This window comes from Microcaecilia unicolor, chromosome 1 (genome assembly GCF_901765095.1).
Source record: "Microcaecilia unicolor chromosome 1, aMicUni1.1, whole genome shotgun sequence".
Lineage (NCBI taxonomy): Eukaryota > Metazoa > Chordata > Amphibia > Gymnophiona > Siphonopidae > Microcaecilia > Microcaecilia unicolor.
In genome coordinates this window covers 227221960-227234419 of record NC_044031.1, presented here as the reverse complement: position 1 = coordinate 227234419, position 12460 = coordinate 227221960, and the positions used below count along the sequence as shown (strand labels likewise).

The following is a 12460-nucleotide window of genomic DNA, read 5'->3' as shown; positions in this document are numbered from 1 at the left end:
TGTCTGTTTAAAGCGCCAGAGGTGCGGAACATACTGCAGCGGGACATGTTTATCCACTCCTCCATGTGCAACTTTCTTCAAATCAGTCACCTTACGATCTAATTCTTCCTACTTTCTTACCCATCTATATGTTACAACTGTGCTTTACTCTTCACTACGAATTATAATGTTCTATTACGTATTGTGTTGACATTGCTAGTATACCATGCCATACTTTGTATTGTTTTTGAGTATTTTTACTGCTGTAATTGCCTATTGCTCATGTTTGATCTATTCTTACTCTACACCGCCTTGAGTGAACTCCTTCAAAAAGACGGTAAATAAATCCTAATAAATAAATAAATAGATGTGGATAGTACTTGCTGTGGCCGCTACACATCTAGCTAAGTGGTTTAAGTTGGAACAGCAATTTTTCAGGTCAGTAGTCAAAAGGATTTATCCAAATAGCACACCGCTATACAAGCAAGTCTCCTATCTGTTACTTCTCAGCGGCACTATGGGGGGAATTCAGTAAAGGTCGCCCAGGATGATGCATGCTAAGCACCAATTAACACCACTTTGAACTGCCATTATAGAAAACTAGAAGTCAGTATTTTCACGCCTAACTAGTATCAGTTAGGCATGGGAATGCAAGTATTCTATAACACTGCATCTAAATTCTGGGCACACCCCTGACCTACCCATGCCCCTCCCTTGGCCACACCTTCTTTGGAGTTGTACGCGATACAAATTGGGTGTGCTGGTTATAGAATAGGGGCATGGGTCAGACACATGTCTAACTACTAATGGCTAATCTAAAAATATAATCTCTTTAATTTCGACATTTTTAGTAACTACTAATGGCTGCCAATTACTGATAGTACTAATTCAGCCAATTAATTTACACACACATATCTGATAACCATGAGCAAACCTGAGCACCTAACATTGGGCAACCTTTACAGAATTCCAGGGTTTACGTATAGTGGTGCTAAAAATATTCTGTGCCTGCCCCAACACTGTAAAGTATCAGGGTGTAACAAGGGCATTCCACCCAGGGCTGGTCAAACCCGGTAAGCACCACAGGGGGGCGCCTGCCTTCAAGGGCGCCACTGCAGTGCTGTGTCACCATACCGCACCGCCCTTGGGGCTTTAAATCTTTAATGTACCTCCGTCCCAGCAGCCGTGTCATTTGAAAGCCCTGCCCCATCTCTAGCCTTTCCTCCCTTTGTGAGTTTGTTCCGTAGAGTCCCGCCTTCTGACATCATTTCCTCGAGGGCGGGACTCTGAGGGAACGAACTCATGAAGGGAGGGAAGGCTAGAGAAGGGCAGGGCTTTGAAATGACGCGGCCGCTGGGACGGAGGTATATTAAAAAAGAGATAAATCACGCAGGGTGGGAAGAAGAAAAAGGGGGGTTGTTGGGGAACAAGAGGGCGGGCAGGTGGCCATAAATGGGATGGGGATGTGGGCGAAAGAGAATCGCTGGACAGGGGCAGGGTGGGAGAAGAGAGAAAGGAGATGCGGGGGAGGGGGGGCGTGCCAACTCAGTCTGCAGGGGGGCGCCAGAGACCCTAGGACCGGCCCTGATTCCACCTAACCATATGGATAGTACAATATTTAGGGCTCCTTTTACAATGCCATAGTAATGATTCTGTCTCGGTAAATGCGATGAAGTCCATAGGAATTGAATAGGCTTCATTGCATTTACCGCACCAGAAACCAGTACCACGGCTCTATAAAAGGAGCCCTCAATGATTCAAAATACCTGCTCAACCGGATGACATACATGTGACCACTACACAAAACCAAATCTAGTGCAAAAAAACAGCTCAAATGAGAGAAAAAGAAAAAGACAAGGAGTAAAGCCTCAAAGCTAAACTTCCCCTCCAAGACAAAGTCTGAACAACAAGGACTACAGCAGAAACTATCACGGCACAAAATGTAATACAGGTGGAGAAAAAAAGCCAAAAAGTAGGGGCATCTGCGGAGGATGGACATCAAGACCTCACACACGGTCCCAGAAACACAGCAATTTGCTGTGATTATTGTATCTTCTGTTAATTTGTCTACTCCTGAAATTGCATTATTGATAGAAAGGAAAGGGGATGGGATTTGATATTCTGCTTTCTGTAATTACAATTGAAGTGGTTTACACATTATACACAGGTACTTATTTTGTACCTGGGAAAATGGTGAGTAAATTGACTTGCTGAGAATCATAAGGAACTGCAGTGGGAATTGAACCCAATTCCCCAGATTTTCAGGCCCCTGCACTAACCATTAGGCTACTCCTTCACTCCAGAATTGTTCCTAGTCTGAAATGTGGTGATTTGAGAAGGAAACTCAGGCAGCGTGAGCAGTTTGGGATTTACAAGGAACCTCTGGGGTTAAATTCTCAGATTGAGTGGAACACCCTCTTTTGATGATATCACCATGCTGGAGGATTTCCTGTATTTCCTGCCTGAGCCTAGTCTTTTGTATATAAACATGGGGGTTTGGCAGTGCTTTTTTTTGTATGAGAAAAGGTACTGGTACTCATACATGGCCAGCCTTAAGGGCAGAGTCACTATGTATGGCCCCACCCCCACAGTAACCAAACCCATTTTTCCAGCCATGGAGCATATAAAAAGGCATCATTAAAAATAGTACAGCAGTCCCATAGGTCCAACAAAAGAACCCCTAAGAGTGACCATAAACTAATAAAATAGGTAGACATAAATTCAGCTGAAACCCCCCAGACTCTAGCATGCAGGACAACACCAGAAAAACAAAAATATTTTCCCCTTGTAGTGCTATAAAGATAGCAGTTGTAAATTTCAAAAAAATACCATATTCCATTCACTAAATTACAAATTAACAACTACAAATAAAACAAAAAGTTAACACAACTAGCACACTACTTTACCTTAAACTGCAAATAAAATTCTTTTTTTCTACCTTTATTGTCTGGTCATGTACTTTTTTCAATTGTGTTGGTGGTCCCAGTCTCTGATTTCTACTTTCCTTGTCTTCTCTTAACTCTATTGCCAGGACTTCCTGTTCGTTTGTCATTTTCTCTCCTCCTTTTCCTTTTAGCTTTCTTCAATTTATTTTCTGCTTTTGTCCATATTTAATTCTTTCTTACTATCCAATATTTTATTTTCCTCTTTTGACTGTGTCTACCTATAGCTTGCCCCTCTCTCCTCCCTACTTCTATCCAGCATTTCTCCTCTATCTCCTCCCCACTTCCATCGTCTGCCCTTCTCTGCTCCTCAGTTCTATCCAGTATTTCCCCTCTCTCTCCTCCCTTTCTTCATCGTCTTCCCCCCTCTCCTCCTCACCTCTATCCTCTGCCCCCTCTCTCCTCCCCAGTAGATTTGTTTTTACGTAGTGGTCACATGTATGTCAGCAAGTTGAGCAGGGTATGTATTTTAAATTGTTGTGTAGTTGGCCCTGTTCCCTCTGTGGATATTGAATTAGTACAGTGTTCAGCCATAATCCATAGATTGAGTGGTTTGGTCTTTCTATGGAGTCATTTTAAAAAAGAGAAAGCAAATGCATACTTCACCTTTTTTAACTTATGTACATATTTGCCATACAAGTCAGACAGCCTGTTATTAAACTACCCTCCCTCTGTGTAACTGTTAAATAATCCTGTACATGTGCATAGCCCAACAAGCATAACTGCTGAAATACATGATGTGAAAGCAAGTAACTATTTAAAAGGCTTAATGACTAAATAATTGCTCCCGATTTGTAGATCTAGGAAAAATACATACTAAAGAGGGCCCTACATTTTAAAAGCTACACATAGTTTCCAGGGTTTTTCAAGTGCTACAATAAAGGCTGGGGGAAATAATGCAGAGTAATTCTGATATTTCTTATAACATCCTGCAGAGGAGATTTTATCTTGACTTTCTGTAATACACCTGTGGCTTTCCGTGTTAGAACTAGAGAGTTGCACGGGGACAGCAATGCGACCCATCCCCGCCCGCCCCCGCCGGAATCAAACCCGTCCCCGCTCATTCCCGCCAGAATCTAACCCATCCCCACCCGTCCCCGTGAGTAATCTCCTCCATCCCCACCCATCCCCGTGAGTGATCTCCTCCATCCCTGCCCGTACCCATAAAAAAAGGAAGTATGTATTTCTGAATTTTAAAGACTCACTACATACAACTTGAGCAAATCTCCTGCACGTGTTGAACTTGAGTTGAGACAGAGAGAGACCCGAGTGAAAACGTGCAAGTACTCGTCAGGGACGTCCTTTTTTTTTTTTTTAGATTATGGATGAAGGACGTCTAAGTGTTAGGTGCTCAAGTCCCACCTTCACTATGCCTCCAACACTCCCTTGAAATCTGGCCGTCCCTGGCGCAATGGAGCAGTTAAGGACACCCAAAACTGACGTTTCTCGGAGCACATCCACGCCTTTGCTCTGCCCGACACCCCCCTTGAAATTTGGCCGTCCCTGCGATGGAGCAGTTAAGGACGCCCAAAATCAACGTTTCTTGGAGCACATCCATGCCTTTGCTCTGCCCGACACCCCCATTGAAATCTGGCCATCCCTGGCGCGATGGAGCAGTTAATGACGGCCAAAATTGAAGTTTTTCAGAGCACATCCACGCCTTTGCTCTGCCCGACACCCCCCTTGAAATTTGGCTGTCCCTGCGATGGAGCAGTTATGGACGCCCAAAATGGGCGTTTCTTGGAGCACAACCACGCCTTTGCTCTGCCCGACTCCCCCCCTTGAAATTTGGCCGTCCCTGGTGCGACGGGGCAGTTGAGGGCGTCCTTCTTTTCCCACTGGAGGAGAGCTTGGTGTCTCTGCCCATTAAAAGAAGAAGTGGCGATTGGCGAACCAGCAGCATGATTGATGCAATAGGGGCACAGATCGGCAGAAAAGCAGTGGGCTCTCAAACAAAGGTATGTGCGCGCATCCCCACGGGAATCCCGCCAGAACATCCTCCATCCCCACGGGAATTCTGCATGTTTATTTCTGTCCTTGCGGCACTCCTGCTGACCCAGAGAGGATTCCCGCGGACTCCCCGCAAATCCCATTCCCGTGCAGACCTCTAGTTAGAACCTAAGAATGTGCCTTGCTGGCTCAGACCACAGCTCCACTGAGCCCAGCCTCCTGTTGCTGACTGTGTCACTCGCAAATGCCTCACAGATCCCACATGCTATGTCCATTTGTTATTGCTCACCCTAGGGATAAGCAGTGGCTTTCTCTAAGTCTACCTGGCTAGTTTATGAAAACAGACAAAAAGGGTTCTTGAAAGGTGCAAACTTGTATTAAAAACCCGACTTGGCCACATTTTGTTCTCAGGCTGTGTTAGGGATACAATGATACAGCAAATCTTAGTGTCAAACACAAGGTTATTTCAGTAATAGAATAAAACAGGAGTATCAAATTGCTTTCATAATGTCTGACTCGTACTGTAATGCTGTAGAGAGATATTATGAGAGCAGTTTGATATCGCATTTTATTCTGTTACGGAAATAGCTTTGTGTTTGACATTGGGATTTGCTGTATTATTGTGTCCTTGACGCAGCCTCAGAGTGAAATATGGCCACGTTGGGTTTTTAATTAAGGACTGCATCTTTCAGTGATCCTTTTAAGCCATGGTAATACTGTTCTTTCTCTTCTGGAATTTCTACCAAGCCTCTGTGGTTTTCCTGTTTAGTAATTGTTTATGGACATTTCCTCCAGGAACTTGTTCAGACTACTTTTAACTCCAGCTATGACTGATGCCTTGGTCACATCCTTAGGCAATAAATTCTACAGTTAATGAAAAAATACTTTCCTTATTTGTTTTAAATCTGCTAGCTGTTAATTCCCCTAGTCTTAGCACTATGTTTCATATCAGCAATATTATACAAACTGAAATATTTTTTCATACATTTGAAATATATCATTGCATGCATACACATATATACACATGATGTCCGGGTGTCCATAAAAAACGGGACCCCCAACATTTTTCTAAATGACTCAAAAAAGTCCTACAGCAGCAGAAATTTCTGCTTGAAATTTGAGACATTTCCCAGTACTTTATTTTTCAACAAGATGGAGCTCCAGTGCATTGAGCTCGCAAAACAGTTGAGCTCTTAATTAATGAAATCCTGGAATTCACTGAGACAACAGCTCAGTGGCGTTGAAGACTTCATGAATATGTCAAGGCTGAAGAAGAACACTTTGAACAAAAATTATGAACTAACTAAAAAAAAAAAATAGAGCTGCATTTCGATTAAAATGTTAATTGTGCTTAATCACGCGATTAAAGGTATGTTATTTATTTAGAGGTTCTTTTCCTAAGGTGTGCTATGTTCATGCTAAAAATCAGCTGGCACTAAATGCTAAGATGACTATTATATTCCTATGGCATCTCAGCATTTAGCACCAGCTATTTTTTAGCGATTAATCATGCAATTAACGGTGTTAAGGCGTGCTAGTGTTTTTAGCGCGTGCTAAAAATCAGCTGGCACTAAATGCTGAGATGCCCATTATATTCCTATGGGTGTCTCCTAATTTTTACCGTCAGCTAAAAACTCTAGCACACCTTAGTAAAAGGCCCCCTTAGTTTTGTTCCCACTGCAGCTCCTTGTGACACTGGGCAAGTTACTTAGGGGTCCTTTTGCTAAGGTATGCTAGCGTTTTTAGTGCACGGTAAAAATAATCATGTGCTAAATATTAGAGACGCCTATATATATTTCTATGGGCGTCTCTAGCATTTAGTGCGTGCTAATCACTAGCACATACTAAAAATGCTAGTGTGCCTTTGTAAAAGGACCCCTTAAACTTCCACTGATTTTTAGCTGATTTTTAGCACGAGCAAAAAACACTAGCACGCCTTAAAACCGTTAATTGCATGATTAATCATGATTACAAGTTTTAGTCAAAATACAGCCCTAAAAAAATTAAAGAATACAAAAAGTAATGAAAAGATAAGAAATATAAAATACAAGCTGAAAAATGACACATTAAAGAATCTAAAACAGCATGCAGAATAGCTATAAAACAACCTTACAGTTTTCACAGCCTACTTCAGGAATGCAACTGTAAACGAAAAAAAAAGGTCATACTAAATGTTTAAACAATTACAAAGAATTTTGAAACTACTTAAGGGGTCCCATTTTTCCCCCGACACCGTGTACATATGTATAACTATGCTCAGGTATTACACTGGGTATGTAATTCAAAGTACAAATTTCATGACAACCAACTATCTGTCGGCCACTTACTTGAACTTGTTTCTTTCTTCACGCTCTATCCTTTGTAGCCTCTCTTCCCTCTCCTGACGTCGCCTCTCTCTTTCTGCTGCCAAGGACTCTTGATGTTGCCGGTATGAAGACGTAAGGAGACCACCCAGGACCGGCCTGCAGGGCCAAAGAAGATCACTTTTCTCAGGACCAGTTTTACGCATTACAGTGACAAGTCTTGTTATCAATCACTAGATGAAATGTCAATTTCTGATTGTCAAGAACAATTGGTGAATCATGTGGGAGTCACAATGCACAAAGACATCCTGATTCTTATTTAAAGGACTGTGAAGCTCCCACAGAGAGAGCTGTTCTTGCATACTTCTCCATAGATGTTGTTGAAGGTCTTCCAAACAGCTTATTGACTAGAGGAAGAGTATATTAAATCCTCTTCTAATTGTGGAACATTTCATCAGAGCACCATCAAACACATATGTTTTTGCTGTAATACCTCAGGTTCAGGATGCAAAAGGATGGGATGAAAGAAGTCTCTGCTTATTTGCACATTATGGAGGTAATTTTATGAAGTCATTCTTGTACCAATATACATCTAAATGGTGTCTTATAAAATACCAACCGGTGTCAAAGTATGTGGCATGATGTGATGGTGCACACTTTGCTATTAGGCACACACAGGGGCAGAGTTTGTGTGGAGCACAGATGGAGTTTACATAAGTACATAAGTGTTGCCATACTGGGACAGACTGAAGGTCCAACAAGCCCAGTATCCTGTTTCCAACAGTGTCAAATCCAGGTCACAAGTACCTGGCTAGATACCAAAACAGTACAATACATTTTATGCTGCTTATCCTAGAAATAAGCAGTGGATTTTCCCCAAGTCCATTTTAAAAATGGCTTATGGACTTATCTTTTAGGAAGCTATACAAACCTTTTTTTAAACCTAGCTAAGCTAACTGCTTTTACCACATTACCACGAGTTTAATGACACAAAGAGTGAAGAAATATTTTCTCTGATTCATTTTAAATTTACTACTTTGTAGCTTCATTGCGTGCCCCCATTCCTATTTTTAGAAAGAGTAAACAAGCGATTCACGTCTACGCATTTCACTCCACTCAGTATTTTATATAGCTCTATCATATCTCCCCTGAGCCATCTTTTCTCCAAGCTGAAGAGACCAAGCCATTTCAGCCTTTGCTCATAGGATATGCACATGAGTTATAAAATATGCTTAGCTATATGCACACATTACTAATCTAGCATGGACATTTGTACTCGCTGAATATTAGCTGGGACTCTGCATGCGCTCCAGCGGCCAGCACCAATGCAATTAGCCCCTGATATTGGATATCCAGGGCTAATTCAGCTGGCGATGGTCAATGTTTAAAAAAAAATGTTGCCCGCTGCCGGCCGAATATTGGCCCAATATATTCTTTCCTAAGTGGAGAGCGTGAGGAAGCGTATCTCTGATGGAAGCTAGGGAAAGACAATTAGCGTTTCCACCTGAGCCTGACAGCAGGAAGGAAAGCAGTGAAATGCAGTCTCTTCCCCAAGAGAAGTAGCTGTTTCCAGTGCATAGCAGAGAATTTCTCAGGGGGGAAGAGGCATGAAAATGGGCATAGGAGCCAACTTTTCAAAATTATTGGGGATGCTAAACCCAATGGAAATGATCTCTCCCTGGACACAATCAAGGAGATGGTTCAGTATTGGGGGTACTCAAGCACCTACAGAGCTGGCTACTATGAAAATGGGAGAATTCTCAGGTAGCCAAAGGAGAGACCATTTCCAATTGAGCTGCTTATATATTGTAGTAGCACTGTCTGATTTTATTTGTGTGACATTTTACAAATAAAATTTAAATCCTGACTGTCTTAAAACAAAAATAATTTAAAGAAAAACCCTTTGGCTTAGAGTTCTTGTGGAAAATGCTTTGCATTCTCCATCATAATTTGACTCAGGGACATTGATAATAACTTTCTTTCCAAAAGGATTAGCTGTAATAAATTAAATATTTCCCTTCCTACTTAAAAAATAAAGCAAAAAAAAAAAAAGTTAAAAATATCTGCTCCTAGACTTGGCAGCTCTAGCTGTTAAAGACTGAATGTCTCCTTCATTTCCCTCACAAATGCTGACCAGTCAGTTAATTCACTGCTGGTAGTAAAGAAAGAAGCATATCCTTAAAATTATCTCAGTGTATGCATTTGTGTATGATCGAAAGGAGAACCCTTCTGGGATCAATAGCTGTCTTTTTTTTAAATTTCTGATTAGTGAAAATTACATGCTATTATGATATTTTTAACACATTATTTTCATATTGTATGGTTGTTGATTTGTGTTTTATGGTGTATTGCTATTATACTATGTTTGTGTCTTGTAAATTGTTTTGGGTGTGACTGTGTCCAAGGAAGGTAGTGCAGAAGTGTAACATAACAGAGCTGCCAAATTACCCAGTTCCAGGAGGGCAATTTTTGGTCAGTTCGGGTTATAAACATCCCAGAGCAGTAGGGGATTTGTAGTCCCTGAATGTACCCACTGAAATCAATGCTGCAGGTCAGGGCCGTGCCTAGGGTCTCTGGTGCCCCCCTGCAGACTATCAGTTGGCGCCCCCACCCCCTCCGTCTAGCAGAGCAGGAACAGAAGGGAGCAGGCAAGTAAGCTGGACCTCAGGAAAAAAATAGCACTGTATGTATCCCTCATTGATAAGTCTCTGACTCTAAAGTTTAGCAATTTCATTAAAGCAAAATGTATTTTCATAACACTTCAAAGATTTCCAACTCAAAATAGGAATGCTAATTCAAAATGTGAGCAAAGTCCTCTTAGTTTCCAAAGATTCTTTTTCTAATCTCCTTTGCACCAAAGGATATAATTCAGATCAAACATTTGTCTCTGATCAACTATCTCAGATCAAATATTTATTTCAGATTAAATATTAAGGTTTCCTTGCTTACAGTCACTTAAATCTACCTAGCCTTTATATAGTTTATAGGATTTAAACACTCTTAAACTGAAATTCACCCTTTTCTATTCTTCATAAACTTCAAGTAATCCTGAAATATTCAGATCCTTTTTCACTAGAGAAATCTCAAACTTCAATCTCCACCAACCTCTTTTCATTCATATTTTCTCATTTACCACATAATCTGGCAGTCTTTTATAATTTCAGTCAACACACACAGGAACTCACTGCTGCATGTCTCTCTTGGCCAAACCGACAGTCAGTTGCTGTCTCACTCTGTTCCCTTCCGGCAGATTTCTAACAAAAGCTGATCATCCAATCAGAGAGCTCTATTTGAATGCAGATTAACATACAGACACTGTAATGGGAATTTTTAGTGAAAAACACTAGATAAACCCTTCATTTTTGGACCAAACTTCACAGTTTTGATCAGAGCCATGCCCTAACATTAAGGCTGTAAACACTTCCATCATTTTTTATTCATAAATATGCAAATGAGAACCTCCCAAAAACGGACCAATTTGCATACGATTTAAACAACTCTGAGCATATGACAACCAAGTACAGACTCCCAGCACCTGAATTCTGCAATTAGATTTAATACAAATACTTTAAAAACTTATTTTTAGCACTTTTAAAATTTCAGGTTGTCTTTAATTTGAATGCAGTTCAAGCTCTGAAGCTCACCCTGAGTGTGGAATTCGCCCCAAACCACAGCATATATAGCAATTTGGTTGCATTCTTTAAAATAACTTGAAGAGCCTGCCTGCCTCAGTGAATACTGCTGTTGCTTTCACTTCTGGTTTGCCATGAAAAGGAGGGCAGGGGCGATCGCAACTTTAGCTAAAAGATTTTGCAAGTGAGTGGAAGGCAGGGACCGCAGGGCAGCAGCGCCCCTTGAAGGCAGGCGCCCCCCTGCATTGCTTACCTGGCTTACTGCATTGGCACGGCCCTGCTGCAGGTCCTATAACGCATCAGGATGAGGTTAGCTGAAATCCGGGCCTAGCCTAAAATCTTCCTCTTGTTACTAGATAGCTTGGAAGCTCTGATATAATACAATACCCAGAGCTATTGTTTTTCTAAGTGTCACATCCCACAAGACTAATCATTATGAAGCCCTTTTACAGAGCGGCAGTAAGCCCGAAGCAGGCTTACTGCTCGCTCTTTCGGGACTACCGTTGGCTCAACATGGCCGCCGGCAGTACTCCTGCCCCGAGTGCGTGCCATTTCTGGGGGAAAAAGAAGACCCCTTCAAATGGCTTGCACAGTGATAACCCGGCGGTAATCGGGCATTGCCGCGCAATGCCCTGTTACTGCCAGGTTAGCACGGTAGTCCTTATCACCACCTCAGTGGGTGGCGGTTAGGGCTTCCCATCACATGGCCATTCTGCAAAATTTCTCTTACCACAAGGCCACGTGTGCCTGGGATCTTTTTACCCGCTGCGGTAGAAACGGCCCCCACCGCCAGCATAGGGCCCTTTTTCCCACAGCTTAGTAAAGGGGCCCCTCTATATGCAGGTGCAAATCCTTGTATCATGTAAGCATTGTGGTAGCAACATCATTGGATCTCGGTTAAAATTATTTCTAAAAACCTTTCAATATCTGCTCGCACTGTGAACAACTCTAAGCTAAGACTTTATGGCAATAGTTTTTTTTCTTACTAATAAAGTAAAACAAAAAACAGCCTTCCCACAGAGAAGCTTTTAGCTTAAGCATTGGTAGGAGTGAAAAGGCTTGTGCTGTATGTACTAGAAAACATTCATGCTAATTAGAACACTGTATATTAAATTATACACAGTTCTGCTCACAAAATGGTTGTTATGACCCAGGATGATGGCATGGGCATACCGATGCCACGCAATGAATGTAGCACCATAATGGAAATGGTGTTCACCACTGGAAAGTCAAACAATCACGGCAGGTAGATAACCTGGAACAGGATGGACAGCAATGCAGGTATTTAATAAATTAGCCATGTCCTAGAAAATTATCTGGAGAAGCTGACAAGATGCATCCAGCAATGTACCCGGGAATTTTTCACAGGGGGTGTGCCTCCCCCCTCCCCACCTTTGTTCTAGTCTGCCTGGGCAGCGACAGTCATAGGCTGCCTGCGACGGAACGTTTTCTCTGAACTGTCCTGTCCTTCACAAAACAGGAAGTTGAGTCAGAAGAGGCGGGACGGTTCAGAGAGAAAGTCCTGGTGCAAGCACAGGCAGATTATGAGTGTCGTTGCCACTACCAGGGAGAAGACTGGAGTAGAGGTGATGTGAATGCACGAACTGAGGGGGCAGGCAGGCTGGGAGAGTTGCAGAGCTTTGCAGGGCCGGGA

General features: G+C 42.1%; 1 protein-coding gene across 4 annotated transcripts in view; it reads right to left on the bottom strand.

Moving 5' to 3' along the window:
- Positions 1 to 12460, bottom strand: part of FHOD3 (formin homology 2 domain containing 3) — a 942952-nt gene that overhangs the window by 160068 nt on the left and 770424 nt on the right. For all 4 annotated transcript variants that reach the window (XM_030204545.1, XM_030204553.1, XM_030204563.1 and 1 more), the window contains exon 13: positions 7199 to 7333. In XM_030204545.1, the coding sequence (XP_030060405.1) occupies positions 7199 to 7333 (135 nt within the window). The remainder of the gene's footprint in view (positions 1 to 7198; positions 7334 to 12460) is intronic.